General features: G+C 33.7%; 2 protein-coding genes across 6 annotated transcripts; both read left to right on the top strand.

Annotated features, from left to right (window-relative positions):
• Positions 1–528: 528 nt before the first annotated feature.
• On the top strand, positions 529–8967 carry LOC109236759 (NADH dehydrogenase [ubiquinone] 1 beta subcomplex subunit 7-like). Of its 3 annotated transcripts, XR_002069550.1 has the most exons (3): positions 542–927; positions 7611–7660; positions 8707–8967. XR_002069550.1 is itself a non-coding variant. In XM_019402975.1 (2 exons), exon 1 carries the CDS (start codon positions 617–619, stop codon positions 902–904), a length of 288 nt encoding a protein of 95 aa, XP_019258520.1. In that variant the 5' UTR covers positions 529–616; the 3' UTR covers positions 905–927; positions 8707–8967. The 3 variants fall into 3 exon arrangements, 2 of the variants coding, with proteins under 2 accessions (XP_019258520.1, XP_019258521.1); XM_019402975.1 differs by lacking the exon at positions 7611–7660 and having other exon boundaries at positions 529–927; XM_019402976.1 differs by lacking the exons at positions 7611–7660; positions 8707–8967 and adding an exon at positions 5680–7073.
• Positions 8968–16009: 7042 nt separating this feature from the next.
• LOC109236751 (putative Myb family transcription factor At1g14600) lies at positions 16010–20159 on the top strand. 3 transcript variants are annotated; one of them, XM_019402968.1, is made up of 6 exons: positions 16010–16522; positions 16643–16719; positions 16838–16874; positions 17083–17230; positions 18138–18258; positions 19837–20159. In XM_019402968.1, the coding sequence occupies exons 1-6, from the start codon at positions 16393–16395 to the stop codon at positions 20086–20088; spliced, it is 765 nt and encodes a 254-aa protein (XP_019258513.1). In that variant the 5' UTR covers positions 16010–16392; the 3' UTR covers positions 20089–20159. The 3 variants fall into 3 exon arrangements, with proteins under 3 accessions (XP_019258513.1, XP_019258511.1, XP_019258512.1); XM_019402966.1 differs by having other exon boundaries at positions 16012–16522; positions 18012–18258; XM_019402967.1 differs by having other exon boundaries at positions 16014–16522; positions 17086–17230; positions 18012–18258.
• The last annotated feature ends 1717 nt before the right edge of the window (positions 20160–21876 follow it).

Genomic DNA, 21876 nt, shown 5'->3' with positions numbered 1-21876 from the left:
TAATCAATTTTGTGTTGAACTTCTAAAATAATAAATAATTTGAGACGACTATTTTTAGAAATTACGACAGATAATTTAAGAGGGGTGAGTATTATAAAAAAAATTGTGTTATTTGTGGAATATAAAGAAGTGCTATCATCGTCTTAAAATAATATTTAGAAAGTGCTCAACTGTGTAGTTTTTCCTACTTAGGGCTTGTTGGAAGGCCCTTCGCTGAAATGGAAATGATATTGTATACCCAATGTGAAAATAATAGCTATATACACACACACACTTTTGAGGCCACCAAATATAAATAATAGTTTGGAAAAATGACATTGTATATCCGTTCTCAAAATAATAGTCGAAAAATTATATATTATTTTGTATATTATTTGTGTATATATATATATATATATGTTATATATTAAAATTATATAAATTTTATGTACTTTTTCGGCTATAAAATATAAATAGTTTCTGGCGCGGGCTAAAAGGGAAAAAGATCCATGGGCTAAAAATGATATTTGCCCGCTGAAAATCCGAGACATTTCGACAGCCCAAACCCAACAGAGCTAACAGAACAAAGAGGCGAACAGAAAGAGAAGCGAATCAGAGGGAATTCAATCGGGAGAAAATGGAGGTGCCAGGATCATCGAAGAAGATGATAGCAACGCAAGCAGAGATGGTGGAAGCGAAAGTACCATTATCATACAGGGATCAGTGCGCCCATCTGTTGATCCCTCTTAACAAGTGCCGGCAGTCGGAGTTCTACTTGCCCTGGAAGTGCGAAGACGAGCGTCACTCGTACGAGAAGTGCGAGTATGAGCTTGTCATGGAACGGATGCTTCAAATGCAGAAGATCCGTCAGCAGCAAAAAGGACAGCAGTCAATTCCCCTTTTCCCTAAGACTGCCAATGCCTAGTCAATCCATCATCTATCTAATCGGTCAGTGCTTGCTTATTTGACCTACTGCTAATTTTATTTGAAACAAAAAGATATTGCCCTTTTCATTTACTTTTAAAATAAGATATGTTATGGCTTGTTCACTTTAGACTCCAACATATTGAGGTTTTATTTTCTCTTTTGCCAAAAAATATTTATTAGATTTCTTGATTTTTTTCTGTTATGACTTATACTGTCAAATTGTTGGGTAGCTCCTTGTTATTTGACTTTAGGTGGTAAGACATAGACTGACTTGGCTCTCCTATATCACTTACTTGAAATTACCTACAATGTTTAACTATAATTGTAAAGGATTTAAAGACAATCTAGTTACCCGGTACATGTTTTGGTGGGAGGTAGGAGGTGCACCTACAATAGTCGAGGTGCTAACAAGTTTTCCTGGATACCGTTGTCATCAGATAAAATGAAGGAGTTGCTGACGATTGATATAGGTAGTAATATTGGTGTACAAAATGTTATTGGTTCCATGTCTATGCCTTATTTGTGTAAAGTTGTCAGGCTCCACCGTTGTCCGCAAGTACATATTTGTATAAATTCGTTAGGCATCGCTGTCTCCAAGTACATGGTATGTTGCCAATCTACATATGAAATGAAAATCAGTTACAGCTTTAACCGATTTTGGGACATGTGGCATCAATAATAATCATGATTGTGTATCATTGGACTTGTACGTGCACGGTTATGGAATTGTGATTAATTACTTGTTAATTGCCAGAATTAACACAAGTATGATTTTTGCATACAAGTGCTTCATTGACTACTGCCTAATTGGATTAACTGAAAAAGACAACAGCTTATAGACTTCACTTGAGTTTAAAGCCTAAGAATATGGCTTCCCCCAAACTTCATTCAACTGATTGCGTGTTTTTAACCATACTCTAATGAATTGAGTTATTAACCTAGGGTGCCAGTTATAATGATAAGTACCCTTTTTGAGTTGTTATGACCCTATCTTCCTTAATTCATTCTTCACTCTTGTATGTGTATGAGAATAATGATAATGAAGGTGCATTAGTTTCCAGCCCTAACAATTGTTGCATAAGGCAGTGGTTGTCCATCTTAATTACAGACTAATTCAACTGTTGAGCTAAGTAATTTAACATTGCGATACTCAAGTCTAGTCAAACCTAGATTCTCTTTGTCAAGTTCGTCTTGGGTTACTAAATAAATCTAATTGGTTTCCTATTAATTAACGAATCGAGCACAAGATTGAATAAACTAAAACAAAATGAGGATCTTTAAGTTCTAATATGCGATAGTGATTTTGGGTAGTTTGGTTTATTGAGGGTAGTCTTACAACAGAAAACCTCAAGCCTAGTTCCCTTTCAACCCACCAATTTTCTCTTTTGGGTAAATACAAACCTCAACATCACAATATTATTTAAAATAGGATTGCAAATGGAATTTATCTGAACGTTTTCCAAGTTGAGCTTTTGCCATCATAGTTTGCTTTTTTATCGTTTGTGTTAATGGAATTAGGAATAGCAGTCAGCTGGCTGATGGTTAAAAAGATGTCTTGCGAGTTTGAATAGCTGGCAATGAGTTTGGATGTTAGTCTGTTGTAGCTTCATTTTGATATATTGTTCGAATGTAACAATTATGTAAGGAGGTAAAAAAGATAATGAAAAAAATCATGGATATGTTGATAGCTAAATTGGCAGGAGAAAAGAGAGAAAACCTTTACAAAAGGTTTAGTGCGAAAATAGGTCTGAAAAAGTTACAAAACATGAACATCATAGATGTGATATGGCAGTGTAGGAAATGCTTGAGTCATTTATTGAGTTGGAAAGTTTTAGTGCCAACAGCTCCCCATTGGATATTCTGGGAGTCTCAGATGAACTCGGGTAGGAGGATCCCCTATCATTGTTGCTTCTTGTGTTATTAACTTATTATGTATACCCTTCGCAAGTCACTTAATAGGTCATCTTGTCGGGGGTGAATTTATAATCTATGAAGCCAAGGTGGGAAGATCTCTAAATCACACCTGTTAGCTAGTAAAAGCTTTAATTGTGAACCCATTAACATCGTTATGACTCTAGAAAGTGTTTGGACTTTGTCCTTTGTATCAACATGAAAATGTCGGAGCAGATAACTGTTGAGAAAGTCCATAACATGTATGAACTTGCTTTGAACGGAGGATGTAAAGTAGCTAAAGTACCTACTATATAATATCTCGGACTTCCAAGAAGTGGTAAGTTCAAAGAGACTGAGCTATGACCACTAGCTAGAGAAAAGCTTAAGAGTTTAAGAGAAGATTGAAAATGTGGACGATTATGTCTACAGGAGGAAAGTCAATATGACAAAAATAGCACTCTCCAACATTCTTAATACTTCATGTCTTTGTCCATACTCATATTCAGTTCCATTGTTGTAGTTGCTAAACTACTTTGGAGAAATTAATGAGAGATTTCGTGTGCGATGGAATAAGTGAACAAACAAAATATCTTGGTCAGTTGAGAGAGGATTATTAGTGAAGAATAAAAATCGTATATTGTAACTTGATGTTTGGTATGGTGATACTATTGTGAAAGACATATTTCCTCAGGCCCCCATTCTAGACGGGGGAGGCCATGGTTGCTAAAAGCCTAAAATATTCAATAGAATGGAGAATAAAAATTTCATTTTTGATGGAACTCCCTAGAGCGGGGGAGATACATTAGCAAGCTTGAAAACCAACAAATCGGATGCTAGAAGGAAGATATGAAAGACCATCCATTAAATAATTTTCGGCTAATATAGCGAGAGAGGAATATGAGAATTTTCTAAGGAATTTAGACTTGGATACTGAGAGCCCGTTTGGTTGCATGTATAAACTCTTATAATACCTGCATAAAACCCTGCATTTTTTGCTTTGCAACTTACAAGCCTTGAACTCTTGACCTAGTGTTGTGAAGAAAACGACCTCAACCACTATGACAAAGAGTGACCGGTTGCATAAAACCTTGCTTTAGTAATACAGTGTCTGATTGCCTTTCTAAACTTGCATATATTCTAGAAATGTACAATACATTGTGTGGTGGCTGGTTTTGTTTCCCGCATAAGTTATACAGGAATCGATGTATTATTCTATGCTGGATAGAAGGTGGAATTAGAATACATGGATTGAAATAACTAATATGATCAAAATAACCTTCATGTATTAACAATCTTTTAAAATGATACCTTATAATTCATGCATTACCAATCCCTGCATTATAATCCCCATATTACAAATTCCTACATTATAATCCATGCACTATTATTCCCTGCATAACTTTCTGTCTAAACCAGAAGACCCTAAGGGATCGTTTGGTACGCAAAATAAATTATCACGGAATTATAGTCCTGGGATTATAATCCCTAGACTAATTTATCTCACGTGGGAAACGACCCCTAGGAGCATGATCCCCCTCCTAGGTAGTTAGTGAAAAGAAATTCCTTGTATGGATAACTGGCTACATTTTCTTAGTAGCCTAAAGTCTTCTTCTATTAAACTACTTTATTAACTCACATCTTAGTGTATAATATTATAATATTATTTCACTTGTCTATAAAAGATGAGTGGAGTAAGAAGGAAGGATAAGAATGTCTGTGGCCACGAGGATTGGTTTGGTGATTAGATAGAGATTACGATGGTGGGTTGGTGATTATTTGACCTTGGGTCTATGTTTAACAACTTAGCCTTTTTAATTGGTTAATTGTATGGGAAAGTTATATGAATTTTGAGGATCGCTCATTGCTTAAGGTGATGAAGCAATGAAAACAAGGGGTCCTCGGTTCACATGGGTAAAAGGAAGCAACTTCGAAGAAACGTGAACGCTACAGGCGTGGAAGTGATCGTGGTCACGAAAGACAAACGATGCTAGCAAGAGGGTGCTTATGCTGCCTTAAGCGGCAGAACAATACCGTAGCAAGGGGTCCTTATTTCCCATGCGTGAAGCAAAGCAACTTCGGAGAAGCGTGAACTTCGAATTGTTAGGTACAAAAAGGCGCGAGGCAGAAGCGGTTGCCTCTTTGAATTTGACTTTAATTTATTCGAGAAAAGAGAGGAAAATAGGATAGAATAGCCTTTTGCCATGGATTCCTCTCCAGATATGCTTGGTGTCCTTTTTTTTTTCTTCTACGGTTTGCAAAGAACTGGTCTACTATTCTTGCTTTTCTTGATTTGCTTCTTTGTTAGTAGTGTTTTTCTTCTTCAAGATGACTCATTCTTCTTGTTGGGTTGTCTTCTCCTTTTCTTTGCTACTCTCTTGCTGTCAATGATTCATTTTCTCCTTCTCTTATTTGTTTTCTATTTCTTTTTCTATTCTCTAATGCTTCATATATAGGATGAGCGTTAGGACTGGACAATAATAACGTGGGTTTTTGCAACCAAAGCTCATTATTATTAACGTTAACTAAAGCAGGTAAATATGAATAGATATTGCAAATTGATTTTTGTGGCAAATAATTGAAAATTTGAATACAAATTTGTAATTGAGGCTATCTTTTTTGTCAGTTTGTTGAAATTGCATCTTAACATTATTTAACTTGAATTTTGTTTGGAATTCATATTGTCGTATGTTGGATACTGAAAGGGAAATCCTAATTGCAATTTTGATATTACAAGTATAAATTTCTATATGTTAGTAGGTAATTTCTCTGCTTTTGGTAAATTGTGCGCTATATTTCGAAGAAGCATGTGCTTCGAATCTTTCTTCAAACTTGAAGTTTCAAAACTCTTATGCTCTTTTCCGCTTTTCACTTTTGCAACAGTGCTCTTGATAGCTTTAGATTTTATGGTGACTGACTACTTTGGAAAGCAGGTTACCCCTTCCTCTGTTTCACCTCTTTCTTGATAAGTTAAAAAGAGCAAAAACAGAATCTGTAATGAAATACATTTATCAAACATGTTTTAAGCTAACTGCATGTTGAGTGCTTCACTGGAGCTTGTGGTCACTCGTTCCTTGCTTGTTCGAAAGAGCTTCAGATAGGATTTTGCATTACGTTCGGTTTTCCATTCCGACCCTCATTAGCTCTTTGCTTGCTTGTACAAAGCGCGCTCATGCCATTTAGTACCACACTTTATCCCACCTGAGAGGTGGGATAAAATAATACCAAATTTCATGGGATAAGATGGGATATTAAGGATTAAGTCTGGGACTAAGTTTATGCTATGTTTGATTGACAGTATAAAGTTATTGCGGAATAAATTTATACTATTAACCAAATATAATATAAATTTAGTACCACACTTTATCCCACCTTATCCCGCGTACCGAACGACCCCTAAGTAATAAACTTCTTACCATGTTTTTTTGTGTAAGAAAGAAATTCCTTGTATGGATAACTGGCTATATTTTCTTGGTAGCCTAAAGCATTCTTCTATTAAACTTCTTTATTAATTCACATCTTGGTGTATAATATTATAATATTATTTCACTTGTCTATAAAAGATGAGTGGGGTCAGAAGGAAGGATAAGAATGCTTGTGGCCACGAGGATTGGATTGGTGTATAATATTATAATATTATTTCACTTGTCTATAAAAGATGAGAGGGGTCAGAAGGAAGGATAAGAATGCTTGTGGCCACGAGGATTGGATTGGTGATTTGACCTTGGGTCTATGTTTAACAACTGAGCCTTTTTAATTGGTTAATTGTATGGGAAATTTATGTGAATTTTGAGGATCACTCATTGTTTAAGGTGATGAAGCGATGAAAAACAAGGGTCCTCGGTTCACATGGGTAAAAAAGGAAGCAACTTCGAAGAAGTGTGAACGCGACAGGTCTGGAAGCGATCGTGGTCACGAAAGACAAACGATTCTAGCAAGAGGGTGCTTATGCCCCTTGAGCGGCAGAACAATACCGTAGCAAGGGGTCCTAGTTTCCCATGCGTGAAGCAGAGCAGCTTCGGAGAATCATGAGCTTCGAATTGTTAAGTACAAAAAGGCACGAGGCAGAAGCGGTTGCCTCTTTGAATTTGACTTTAAAAGATTCGAGAAAAGAGAGGAAAATAGGATAGAATTGCCTTTTGCCATGGATTCCTCTCCAGATATTCTTGGTGTCCTTTTTATCTTTTTCTTCTTCTATGGTTCACGAAGAACTGGTCTACTATTCTTTGCTTTTCTTGATTTGCTTCTTTGTTAGTAGTGTTTTTCTTCTTCAAGCATTCTTCTTGTTGGGCTTGTCTTCTCCTTTTCTTTTCTACTCTCTTGCTGTCAATGATTCATTTTCTCCTTCTCTTATTGTTTTCAATTTCTTTTTCTATTCTCTAATGCTTCATATATAGGATAAATATTAGGACTGGACAATAATAACATGGTCTTTTGCAACCAAAGCTTATTATTATTAACGTTAAATAAAGCAGCTAAATATGAATAGATACTGCAAATTGATTTTTTTGGTAAATAATTGAAAATTGGAAAACAAATTTGTAATTGAGGCTATCTTTTTCGTCAGTTTGTTGAAATACATCTTAACGATATTTAACTTGAATTTGTTTGGAATTCAAATTGTCATAATGTTGGATACTGAAAGGGAAATCCTAATTGCAATTTTGATATTACAAGTACTAAATTTCTATATGTTAGTAGGTGATGTTTCTGCTTTTGGTAAATTATGCGCTATATTTCGAAGAAGCATGTGCTTCGAATCTTTGCAGTTTCAAAAGTCTTATGCTCTTTTCCACTTTTCACTTTTGCAACAGTGCTCTTGATAGCTTTCGATGTTATGGTGACTGACTACTTTGGAAAGCAGGTTACCCCTTCTTCTGTTTCACCTCTTTCTTGATAAGTTAAATAGAGCAAAAACAGAATCTATAATGAAATACATTTATCGAACATGTTTTAAGCTAACTACATGTTGAGCGCTTCACTGGAGCTTGTGGTCACTCGTTCCTTGCTTGTTCGAAAGAGCTTCAGATTGGATTTTGCATTACGTTCGATTTTCCATTCCGACCCTCATTAGATCTTTGCTTGCTTGTACAAAGAGCACTCATGCCATTGCCTAACAAAACAATTAAGAAATCTGTGTGGGTTTCTCTGCCAAGAACATCACCTTCTCATGTCGATCTTCCATGCGGCCAATTGGACAGTGTCATCTTCATTTAGTTTACTCTTTACTAGGGGATTCAACTTGTCCTATGTTTAATGTTAATCCTTGAGCACTCTTCAATTCCATTCTTAATTTTTGGCCATCCAACATCTCTTTCTTTAATCTTCTTTTGGCACTATGAGGTATCATTAACTTTATGTCCGACCTGTCATTTTTTAAGACTAGAAGTTGATGCTGTTGACTTCAGTGTAATATAGACATAAGACAACCAATTGATTATGTAATGGAAAGAGCAAAATGCGCGGGGTGCATCAAAAGTCTCAGAACAAATGCTGGAATTGTGTTTATATGGTTCAAGGAAGCGTTTAGTTGGGCGCATGTGGGCTCCCAGGCTTGATTGCTTTTTATCTTTTTTTTTCAACCATCAGTCGATCCTTATGATTCTAGGGATTTAGGATAGGAAGAGGGCTAAGCTCAGCTCAAAGATGCTAAATAAGGGCACATTTGACATTGGCATCTTCTTTGCATACTCTTGCATTTAACTACTTAATTGATTTCAATGTTTTCTAAGTTACTTGCAGCATGGAGATAGCAACTTAACATTCTTTTGCTAATGTCTGTTTGTGGTGGTTGTCATGGTTATTGAGTTACTTTTGTTTCATTTCTGATGAGTTGTTCAAGCCACTTGCTCTTTGGTTTCGACTTCATGTGTCATCAGCTGAACTCCGATATGTTGACTGTTTTGACAGGAAGCAGAAAATACCAAGGCTTCCAGAACACCAGAGCATTGTCACTACAACTTGGTGGGCATTTTCCATTTAGAACTGACATCTGTTGAGTGAAATTTTTATAGCGCACTCTTTGCACATCTTACTGGTCCAATAATGTTCTTCCCCATTTGATGCTATCCATAAAACATGTGATAAGAGATTTAAATCAAACTGATAAAACAGCTATGTTGCTGATTAATTGTGCTTTCATTATCAACTATGGCCGTTTGAATTCCCTAAGCACCTGCTTATCTATATGACGGCTGAGGTATATATAACAAGGTCAAAGAATTACCCAAATACACATACCTCAAATGAGATGAAAGTTTTTAAACGCATTAAACTTGAACATGTTCATATTGAACTCACATAGTCAAACTTCTGACTCCGCTCATCAATAAGGGTCTTGCCAGTAGTATCTATCCTCCTAATAATCGAGAACCATAAAATCAGCCAGAAATATGACTTGTTAGTACAGTTAAAATAACACTTGGTTCTTTAAAACGTCTCGAAAGTCAACATGTGGTGAAGCTCCCTAGATCCTTGAGCTTTGGGGGTTCGATCTTCCTATAATTCTACCAAAGCCTGATAGGAGTAGTATTTACTAATATAACATTGTAATTTCATTTTAACAATCCCAAGAAAACCAAGCTAGGGAGGATGAGGAATGGCCTAGTAGTGATGCAAAATTACTCAAGACTGATATATTAATATGGAAGATCAAATCGAAAAGTTAAAAAAAATGGAATTGAGGTACAGATCTATATATCACGTGAGTTGGCCAAGAAGAGTGTTTGATTATCCATTGCTGCGTGGAATCACCTATAGTAATAAGACAAAAGGCCTCAAGTAATAAATACTCTACTGTGCATGGCTTTTGGATTTATTGAAAGCCTTTTTCTGACTGCTCTCTTATTGACTCACCCTAACAGGTTTATGCAGGAATTTCATCATTCCCTTCTTAAACACTCACTCTTTTGCCTTTCCCAATCCCAAAGAAACTCTTCCCTTATCCCCTGTCCTTACTGTGCCATTTTGCTGTGCATTTCAAACATATACTAGTACTATTTTATTTGCTTTATCTGAAATCAAGGATTTAATCCGATTTCATTTCAGGTGTTTGATTGGACAAAAAAAGGATTTTTTTTAAACATCGTATCTTAATCATACTTTTGTGGCTATACAATTGATGTCAATAGAGCAAAATGTCAACTTAAAGTTATCATTTTTAACTATGTAAGCCCCTGTATTTACAATGTAAAATATATTTTACACTATATGTGTAGTTTAACATGTGATATTAAAATCATCATTTTTAATAGAGTACGTGCAAATAAATAATGATCATAAAAATTTATAAGTAATTACCCTTGAATATTGTCAATAAGATATTGCTGAGAGGAATTTTGTATACCCTCTCTTGCTCTTCCTTCTCATAGTTGATCTCAATGGTCCAGAGTCTCTCTGCCTTTTGACCTATTTTCTTTGCTCAGTTCTCTTTTTTATCTTTTATACTTGCAAAATTGACTTCTGTTTTTACTTTTGGCAGTTGACAGGACAAAGTCAACTTGACATGAGACATTGGTTGAATTTCCTTTCTCAATAACAGCCCTATAGTGGCTTCATTTCAAGTCTTCCAATTTTAACTAGACTTCATTATTAAGCAAAAAAAAAAAAAAAAAAAAAGAAAAAGCTTCAATATATAAAAATAACACGGATATGCTCCGTTTTTTTCCCCGAGAAAACATTAACTTTAAAATAGGAGAGCCATTTGTTGAGATGAGCGTAAATTATTTTAATGATTAACAAATATTTTGCTGAAGAACCAGGTTATTTGACGTCTCAAAAGTTGAAGACTGGTTTCTAGAGCAAGTTGATTTGAGCTAGAAAAATGACTCTTCTTAATAAATGAAAAGACACTATTTGTGGGCAACAAGGAAATAATAGTTGAGTGAATTTGTGTTCAATATGAATTAATTAATTATGAAAATACTTGTATGGAAAGGAAGATGCTAAAGGAGTCTTTTAAGAAAAAAATAGAATTTTTTTTAGGATTTATTTCCATAAGAGGTGGCAGATTTATTTTAGGTCTTGAAGTTAAAACTGGAAAAGAATTCGATCAGCGTCGCTCCTGTATAAAGCATCATATTGCTGCCATTGAAGACACACGATATTCACACAGTTTCAAGAAACTATTCAAGGAAAATAGCAATTCATAGCAAAAAATACTTTTAAGGATTCAAGTTGTTCAAGTGAAGAACATGTTCATGAAGACGAAGATGTTGAAGTTATTTAGTCGGTTACGGTTGAGTCAATTATTCTTTACTTGTAACTTATTCTGTTTATTTAGAAGTGAAATTATAGGTAAATAATTCTTGAGAGTTTGTTTAATCACTTTCTAAGTTAGAGTTAGTTTTGAAAGGGGTAGCTACAATTGAGTTGATTGTAGAGGTTAAGGTACTAGAGTTAGTCCATTTGGTTATTCAGTTGTAACCTAAAATCAGAATCCACTACTCAAATGATCACCCAACTATCCAAAATTATAGACTAAAATCACTTTTCTTTCGTTTGTAATAGCAAAATCACTCAATTATTCCTATTGCACACAAATTGTAACTCAACCGGAATTACAAACTTTTCTGTGAAAAAATATGACATGGCAGTCCACATGGACTTTCATACTTTTGAACCAAATAAAATAATTAACCCCAAATAAAACATAGAAAATCCACCCATGCACCCAACCTGACCCGCTAAAAATAAAAATCCAACACTAAATAAAATCAAACGTCAAAATGCATTCATATTGCAAATGCATCTCTCTCTTTTTTTTTTCCTTTTTTGTTTGATGGTTTTACTCTAGTTAATTTTACAAAATAATATTGGGTACGAGGTTAAGGACTAAGGAATAGAGTGACCTGTATTCTTCTTTTTTCTCAATGACATGTATCCTTATTTTCACGGTTTTTCTTTTACTTTTTATAAAACAATGTTACGAGATTAAGGACTAGAGTAAAACCATAAAAAAAGAAGAAGAAAGATAGCATTTTTTTTAATAAGATGAGAGATGCATTTGCAACAGGAATGCATTTTAGCACGCGTTTGATTTTATTTAGTAGGTAGATTTTTATTTTTAGCATGTCCAGTTGAATGTATGGGTGAATTTTTATGTTTGATTGGGTGTTAATTATTTTATGTGGTCTAGAAATATAAAAGTCCATACGGACTGCCACATCATATTTTTCACCGTAAAGTTCGATAATTCTGGTTGAATGATCATTTGTGTGCAATCGGAATAGTTGAGTATCTTTTCGTTACAAACAAAAGAAAAATGACTTTACTCCATAATTGAATAGTTGGGTGATCATCTAAGTAATAGACTCCCAAAAAATTGCTCGTTGAAGTTAGTGAAGTTTGAGGCAAATTCTATGAGGGTAGTGGTGGTTTTACTCTCTTGAAAAGTGAAGTTTTTCACATAAAATTACTGTGTAATATAATTTTTGCACTTCACTTTCTATTTGAAATTACTTAGGTTAAAGAATTATGTTCTTTAACAAGCGAAAATTAGGTAAAACACTGCACATCCCAAAGTAACAATATTTGAACTTATTACATCTTAATTAACTCGTGATCATGAAAAAACTAGGAGATTAGTGTATTATAAATAACAATGAATAAGATTAAGGTGACTGTAGCAATGAAACAAAAATAGGATCCTCCAAAATAATCACCCATATTAAGTTAGCGTTTGGACATAGATTTAATTGAAACTTGAAAAAGAGAGTTTTTGAAGTTGTGTTAAAAAATAATATCTGAAAGTTGTTTGGACATGCATTTTATTTGAAAAAAAAAAAATTAAAATTTTGTGAGTGGAAGAAAAAATTTCACCCAAAAGCCCTAAATCAGATTCTGGAAAGTTTAAAAAAATCAACTTTTTTTAAAAATAATTAATCATATCCATGAACAAACAATATTTTCAAATTATTTTTGAAAAAAAGGTTACTGTAATTTATGGCCAAACAGAGCTTAGCATTACCAAGTATTATCATTATATTTTACTAAAATGAGTCTAATTGAAGAACATATTGATTTTTTTAGTCTTGCCAAATAAAGCTAAAGCAAATTAGGTACGTTTGAGTAGCCAGTGACTTGTGAAATATCTTCCTAGTTTTGGTTTGAATAAATATTTTTATCTCCTCTGTCCAATGGTGGGTGCAACTTCACATAATGGACATAATTAAAACCAAAATAGAGACTTTTTGATTTTCTCTTGTACTTTTGGTGGATACATTTTCACTAACTTTTCCAAAGAGATAACTGTAGCCAACGTTTTTGTATACTCTGACGGAAGTGGGAAAGAACAAAAAGAACTTTCCTTTTCTGAATACATACACATCGAAGAAGAAAGAATATATGGTACTCTTTCGTCTCAACTTATTACATCTAGTATTTGTTCTATGCTACTATATGTGTTTTCAAATTAATTGTTCACTTCTTTAATTAAAATTCAATTTGACTAAATAAATAAAGGGATTTCCTGCACTCTTCCTTTTTGGTTTGTTCTTAAAATATTACTATTATTTTATATGAATTTATTATTTTTATATACCAATAATATAAAAAATTTACACTGTGAGGTAATTATAATGTTGGTGGATATTACCTAAAGTCGAACAGATAATACACATACGTTATGAGTAATTTTTACACTCTCTTCCCCTACCTCCCCGACACTTCAATAATCAAGAATTTTTCTTTCTACTTTTCTAAATTAATTGTTTATTGTTGTAATGCTTCTTTTATACTTGATTATATTATGTTTTGCTATGCTCATAAAAGCTTTTTTTTTTTTTTTTTGACTTGTAACGTATACATTTTTTAATTAATAATTTAGAAATTATATACACTTTCGTTAACTACTAGATTTTTACTTCTGCTTAGTAAAAAGTTAAACACGTTTTTATTTCTTTCTAGAAAATAAAAATATGCTAAAATAGAGAGTAGTTTGTAGGATGAAGATGATATTGTGATTTGAGAAACAATAGTCCGACCAATATTTTAGAACTTTTGAAAACATTAAAACTTGTATCGAAATATAACTTAATTAAAAAATTTGATCACCTAAACTTGTACTACCCTATGTACAATATCTTTAGATGGCAATTTACTTTCAAAAGATGTTATTTCCTCCATTACATTTTATATACTTCATTTTTCCTAATTGATGTGGCACATTTTCCTTTCTAATTTATCAAGAAAGAAGAATGTCATACTTCTTCACTTTTTCTTTAGAAATAATTTAATTTTAAATTTTTTCTTTTATCATTAATAAGATAATATAGTATCTAAGATTTGTTTTAGACAATAGATTTTAAAAATCTTTTCTCCCCCTTAAACACTATTCTCAATCAAATACCGCCATAAAATTTTTGATGGATGAAATAACGATGTTTGATTGATACAAAATTTAAATAAAAAAAGACGTTTACCACATAAAATAGAGTATATAGTATATATCCCTGGTCCACAATAAGTGACCAATTTGTTTTTTTATTTTGGTCCAAAATAAGTGTCCATTTATATAATCAAGACAAAATTTAATTTGTTTTTCCAAAATTACCCTTATGTACGAATCCCTAAAAAGTCTTTCACTCCTCGCATTAATTATGCTGCAACATTTAATTAAGGATAGTTTAGTCATACTAACTATTTTTGTCTAGAATTTAGTATTTTCTTAATGGGTGTGCCCAAAGCAAATTGGTCACTTATTATGGACCGGAGGAGGTAACAACAACAACAACAACAACAACTACCTAGTAAAATCCCACAAAGTGGGGTCTGGGGAGGGTAATGTGTACGCAGACCTTACCCCTACCCCGATAGGGCAGAGAGACTGTTTCTAATAGACCCTCGGCTCAGAAAGACGAAAATAAAACAAGAAAAGACAATTCATTAGTAACTCCAGTAGAAACCGTAATAGTAACAGAAGCATAACAACCAAAAGATAAATGACATGCAATAACAGTAACCAGAATCTAAGGCCCGGGGCTAAGATAAACAACAAGGATAGTGTGGACTCAACATAAACTGCAAGCCATCTAAGCTCAACCCTAATCCAACCCCGCCTCACCCCGAGTATGAAGTAAGGGGAGCTTTACTACCCCCTAACCTACAACCCTAATGCTTGACCTCCAGACCTTTCTATCAAGGGTCATGTCCTCGAAAATCTGCAGTCGTATCATGTCCTGCCTGATCACCTCCACCCAATACTTCTTAAGCCTCCCTCTAGCTCTTCTCGTACCCACCACGGCCAACCGCTCACACCTCCTCACCGGAGCATCAAAACTTCTCCTCCGCACGTGCCCGAACCATCTGAGCCTCGCTTCCCGCATCTTGTCATCCACAGGTGCCACGCCCACCTTTTTCCGAATATCTTCATTCATAATCTTGTCTATCCTAGTGTGCCCGCATATCCACCTCAACATCCTCATCTCTGCTACCTTCGTCCTCTAGATATGGGAGTTTTTAACCGGCCAACACTCTGCCCCATACAACATGGCCGGTCTAACCACAGCTCTATAAAACTTACCTTTGAGTAGTAGTGGCACTTTCTTGTCACACAAGACTCCAGATGCAAGCCTCCATTTCATCCAGCCCGCTCCTATACGGTGAGTGACGTCTTCGTCGATCTCTCCGTCCCCCTGAATTATCGACCCAAGGTACTTGAAGCTATCTTTCTTGGGGATGACCTGTGATCCAAGCATCACGTCCCTGCCTACTTCCCTCGACCGGAGGAGGTAACATACTAAAAATACTCTTATATTTTTTGGTCTTGATCATGTTAGGTCATCATAATATTGCCATATAGTAAATAGGTAGTCGTGGGATTTAGTGATGTGACGAAAATTGGCATATTAAGAGCCCGTTTGAACATAAGAAATTTTTCCCTTTTTTTCAAATTTTTTTTACTTTTTTTCCGAAATCATGATTTGTTCATAAAATTTTTTCAATTTTCACTTGAAGATGCATTCTAGAAATTTTCAAAAATTTGAAAAACTGCAAAAAGCTGTTTTTCAAAATTATCACACACAAAACTTAAAAAATAACCCAAAATTATTCATGAACACAACTCTAAATTTTAAATACCATTTTTTTTCACCTTTTTTTTGGAATTTGCAATTCTTATGTCCAAACGCCAACTAAGATTTTAGAGAGAGAAACTGTAAAAAGGAAGGGAAGAAAAGTCAAAGAAGCAGTAGAGAAGTAGCTTAGCCCAGCAGTTGGTAGTATTTGTATGGTGTAATCATTTCAAGATAGAGAGAGAAAGGAGTATCAGAAACGAACTCGTGATTGCAGAATTAGAGAGGAGAGACTGAATTTACAGAAGAATTTACCCTTTTTTCTTTTCTCGTGATATCTCTGCCTACTCATAATTAATTATACCTACGCCACGTTGTTTCTTTAGACCTAGACACTGCCAACTAAAAAACAGCTCTTTTCAAAGGCCAATACATTATTCTCCTGTTGAAGTTGCATAAGGAAACTTTGCTTTAAGTTTTACTTACAACTTCAGGTGAAAATTAAACTGTAGGATATATAGAGGAGTCTTATGCATAAATATAGAGGTGTTGGAAGTGGAAGAAAGAATTTATAGGAAAATATATAATGGGAAACTGTGAAAGGAATAATGGTGGAGTGAGGCAATATAGAAGATCAAAAGTTCCTCGTTTGAGATGGACACCTCATCTTCATCAATGTTTTCTTCTTGCTATTCAAAAACTTGGAGGCCACGACAGTAAGTTCCTTCCTCTTCCTCTTCATAACTATAATATAGTAATGTTGTTTTTCTAGCCATTTAATTTTTTTGGTTGCCTTTTCTTTTTAATGTTTTTTGATCTGTCTAATTAATGTGTAGAAGCTACACCTAAGCTTGTACTTCAGATGATGGATGTGAGAGGACTTACAATATCTCATGTCAAAAGTCATCTCCAGGTATAAATAGTACTATTTATTCCAAGAATGAACATTCCTTTTCTGTTTTCTAAGTTATTATATATGTGAATGTTCTTATATTATTCATCGTTTATGTATATTTGTACTTGTCGAACAGATGTATAGAAGCATGAAGAGTGATGTCAACTGGCAAGGTAAGATCTCTATGAGTTTGTGGAGAAAAGAAAAACGATTTGATGATCCCACAATGCATACACCTCAACTTTATTTGAAGTTCTTTTTACGATTAAAATCCATAATAAAAAAAAGCTACAGTATATGCCTTTAAATTTGGCATATATATATATATAGTTGTATTTAGAAACAATTGTGTTTTTTGGTTGGTTGACTTTGATTCTGAAGCAGGAGGAGAAAGAAGCAAAGGAAAAGAGTGGGTAGAAGATGATCATTCTCATCATCAACAAGAAGAAGTATACCATTCATGTTGTAACCCCACCATTGAAACATCAGAATCTCCATTCCCAATTTACAATCCTCTGCCCACTAAAAGGTGACCAAAAAAAGGATTTACATTTGTACATAGAAACGTACGGCTTCTTCTTTTCCTTTCATTCTCTTTAGGACCCGTTTATCCCTATATAAATTTTGGGATTACATTTGTTCATTGTTTTTTTTTTATTTTATTGTTGTGGGTATTAGTTAAAATCACGATAAAATTTATGCCTAAATCATGGGATTATTTATCCCATATTGAAGGGGGAATCTATCCTATGACTATAGGATAACCTGGTTTTTAACCAAATGAGCCCTTAAAGTTTTAATTTTTATTTACCTAATTAGATTACTTAGTGGGCGTTTGGACATAAGAATTGTAAAATTTCAAAAAAAGGTGAATTTTTTTTTAAGTGAAAATGGTATTTAAAATTTAGAGTTGTGTTTGGACATGAATATAATTTTGGGTTGTTTTGAAGTTTTGTGAGTGAAAATTTTGAAAAACAGCTTTTTGGAGTATTTCAAATTCTTGAAAATTTCCAAAATGCATCTTCAAGTGAAAATTAGATATTTTATAAACAAACGTTGATTTCGACAAAAAGTGAAAATTTTTTGAAAAAAGGGAAAAATTACTTACGTCCAAACGGGCTCTTAAGGTAATTAAAGTAAAGTTTTCAAAATTAAAAACTCAATAAAATATTAATAACCTGTTATAATAAATTATACTAGTATTTATACATGTATCTTGTCTTTATATATGGAGTATTTGTTTAATGATGAACTGCGATATCTCGATCGGAGACCACAAGTTGTAAACCAAAGAGCCTGCAAAACTGCAGGGACAGACTACGTGAAGCAGTAGCCAATTATCCGTATAGTGGTGATGATTACATGCAGACTAGTATTAATTATACTAAGAAAAGTGGGGTAAATAATGCTGAGAAGAAAGGAATTACTGGTTTCAGATGGCAACAGATTTGTGATACACAAAGAGAAGCAGTAGATCACCTGTCCCATACGGCCTCTTTCTCACTCCATTTTTTTCAGACTTCTAATGCTGCGTTTCAACAATCTCAAGATTTTAAGGTACATTACCCCTCCCATTTTAACTCTACTTCAACCTATGTTTCTTGCCTTATGTTTTATAAGCTTATTAATCTTATTTATTACTCACTACTATGAAGAATTATATTATAGTGTGACCTTCTCTTCTAAAAATTTAACTTGTTATAGGGAGTACATGTTTTATTATGTCTTCCAAATGTATCCCTTCACGTGCGTGTGACCTGATTTTTTTCATTGGCAAAGCACATGAATAATTTTTTTTTGGATAATAAGTTCGAACTTAGACCTTCTACTTCAGAGCCAGATTCAGGATTTGAAGATCGCGGGTACACTTTTTGATTCAATTAAAATTTACTTTGTATATAGGGTGTCTACTATTAATATGTATAACTATTTTCTAAGACATATATATGTATGTATACATGAAATTTTTGCCGAACTTTACGGGTGCCGGTGACCCCTCTACCTATTGCATAGGTCCGCCTCTGTTCTACCTGCTCAAATAGAAGTACGTGCTCATCTAATTTAAAAGTTTAAGGTGTTAGAGAAAAATACACTTTTATAAGTACTTAACTAGATATTCTCTTTATAAACTTTTAGATGAGATGATTACACAGTTCAATAATGTTATAGTTTAGTTGACATGATATTGTAAAATATTTTTTTACAATATCAGTATATATAAGTTGAGCTTTTTTTTTTCTCTTTAACTTGAGCATAAGTTTGTGATTTCCTTTCATTCTTTTTCTATATTAATTTGCCCGCGAATACTTGCGTGAGCATTGACTATATATCTGATACTACTACATATAGAGGTCCTGATTCTTGGTCTTGGGGCACAACTGGCAAGCCCGTAACAGTCTTATTTCTCATGAGGTATTAGGTATATTAAAAAGAAAGCATATACTCTAATACTTCTATGAGTATTCTGACAGAAGTTATATTTCCCTAATCTTCTCTTGGTCAGTACACCGACTGCTTTCTTTTCTACTGTGATTCTTGCCGTTGGTCTTTGCTTTTTCTGTTCAAGTGTGTGTCGATATCATATTTATAATGTGTTGGTCAGTTTTCGACATGAACAAACATGTTGAAGAGGAATTCAATGCTGCAGTATAGTCTTTTTACCTAAATTTCTATATTTTATTTATGGCAAAAACTATGCTTTAATTTGGTCATGTTTTGGGTAAAGAAAATTCCTGATGGTTGGACTTGAAATTCTCTTGACTAAATCCCAAATGGATATTAATGCATTTTGGAGCAGTGGAGTGGAATAGCAACAGCAGTGACTTTATAACAATGGGCCACCTCATTTAAAGAAGTAATGAGTGAAACCTATATGGTACTACTGTACTTTTCTGCTAGGTTACAGATCAAAATACAGCCATTTAATGATACATAACCTTATTTTAGTAGAAACCTTTTGACTGATAATTATATATATCTATAAAAACTGATTTTTGACCAGCATACATAGTATAATTTTTTGTATGCTCAGTGTAATTTTCAGACGAAGGGTGTTCAACTGAATATCTTTCATTCGGCTACGCCACTTTAACATGTGCATTTTTCATAAATTTGATGGATAATTTTGTTATTCAGTTGTCCATGCAAGAGGATGAGAACTGGAAATCATCAAAGAAGCGTAAATTTGAAAGCTTGAGGAATGGAGAAGAAGAAGAAGATAGTTGTAGATTGTCATTGTCTCTCTCATTGCACCATCCTTGTGCTCAAAGAAGCACTACTTCAGCTTCTACAAATGAGGCAATCTCTTCATACTCAGACTGTAACTACTGGAATTCTTCCTCAGAAAAGCATAGTCTCAATCTTGACCTATCTATTGCCTTGTCGTGAGTGAATGAGACTAATTACATGCAGAATCCTCTTTCTCGATTATTAAAGTATTAACTCTAATTAGTTGGTTACATTTTGCTTATTGTCGTTTAAAGTTTCATCAATAATCTCTTAACTTGCATACAAAATAAAATCTCTTAACTTGCAAATTCTACCCTTTTTCATATTTTAGCTTCTTAATTATGCTTACTTTACCACATTTATCTCTTCTTCTTTGTTTTCGGACTTGTAGGCTTCTATCTAGTAACTTGCCAGTTTAATAAGATTCAATTCCACGTCTAATGAAATATACCAATTTAATTCTATGAATAAGTTTGTATATACAATATATTTTCAATGCGTAATTAAATGAAACTTTTAACCAATTTATTACTCGAGGGTAAACTTTTCCAACAATTTGAATCATAAAAATTTATACGAAACCAGGACTTCTGATTTTTAAATCAGAATGAGACGTCATTGTGATATTATAAACATGTATTGATGTTAGTAGACACATTTTTTAAAAAAAGTAGGTCGAATGAAAGTGTATATATGTGGCTGTCAAAAAGCAGAATGAAGCGCATACTAATTACTATATTTAATTAATAGTACTATGTAATTAGTACTCCCTTCGGTCCAAAATAAGTGATTTTTTTGGATGTTTTCACACAGATTAAGAAATTCACCTTTTAGCATTAATTACCAATTGAATTGACCATATTAACCTTTACTATCTCACATAAACACTCCTAACACATATTCCAACACTATTTACTCCAAGGACAATGTAGGAAAAAAATAATTAATTCATTCTTGAAATCTGAAAAAATTACTTATTTTGGACCACAAGAAAAAGGCCAAAAAATCACTTATTTTGGACCGGAGGGAGTAGCATTTATAGATTGACTATTGTTTTAAACTTACTCCCGTTGTCCCAAAATGCTCGACACTTTTAGCTTAGGAGTTAGGATTCAAATTTAATTGAACTTCTTCTAACATTTTAAAATGAATTCTTTTGTCATCTTTAATACGAGAAAATTACAACCCATTTACTCCCCCGTCTCAAATTATCTGTTGTGTATTTCTTTTAAGCGCTCATTAAGAAAACCTTAAATAGGAGGAATTTTTGACTATATTACCCTTATTTATGTCTTAAGATATGGTCTCTATTCATTGAATATTTTACTCTACTTGTGTGCTATCTCCATCTTCAAGAACAACTATACTACTACTAAGGGTAAAATGAGAAAATGATTATGTTTTGAACTTCTAAAATGATAAATAATTTTAGACCACTATTTTTAGAAATTACGACTAATAATTTGAGACGGAGTAAGAGGACTTATTTTGAAAAACTAGGAAGCCAACACATGGCCAAAAGGGGCAAGTACCATAGGAAAGGAAGAAAACATATGCACAAAGAAGTTTGGATATTAATCAAAGAAAGAGAGAACGTTACCTCGAGATTAGAAAAGCTCTAATTAAAACCTTTTAGGTAGATTTGCCCTCAAATACTTGCAATTAGTCAAAAACCAAAGATATATTTTCACATGAAACACCATTTCCAAATTATAGTCTAAGGCCCTACATGAATTATTAGACCTGGTTCTTGGGGATCCAATGGTCTTCTTTTCAAATTTCAACAATTTGGTGAACCATATTTGCTCCATAGAATTCCAACAAGGTAGCAGTACTATCCTACCACACTCGAAAGGGTTGCTTTTATTTTTATAATCAATTAAGTACTCAAGTTTCAAAGATAGTGAAACTTTGCAGTGTGAAATTAACCTACACTTTGGCCAAGTT

This window comes from Nicotiana attenuata, unplaced genomic scaffold, assembly GCF_001879085.1.
Source record: "Nicotiana attenuata strain UT unplaced genomic scaffold, NIATTr2, whole genome shotgun sequence".
NCBI classification, from domain to species: domain Eukaryota; kingdom Viridiplantae; phylum Streptophyta; class Magnoliopsida; order Solanales; family Solanaceae; genus Nicotiana; species Nicotiana attenuata.
Note: the sequence above shows the minus strand (reverse complement) of the source record. Positions and strands in the feature narration are given on the sequence as shown.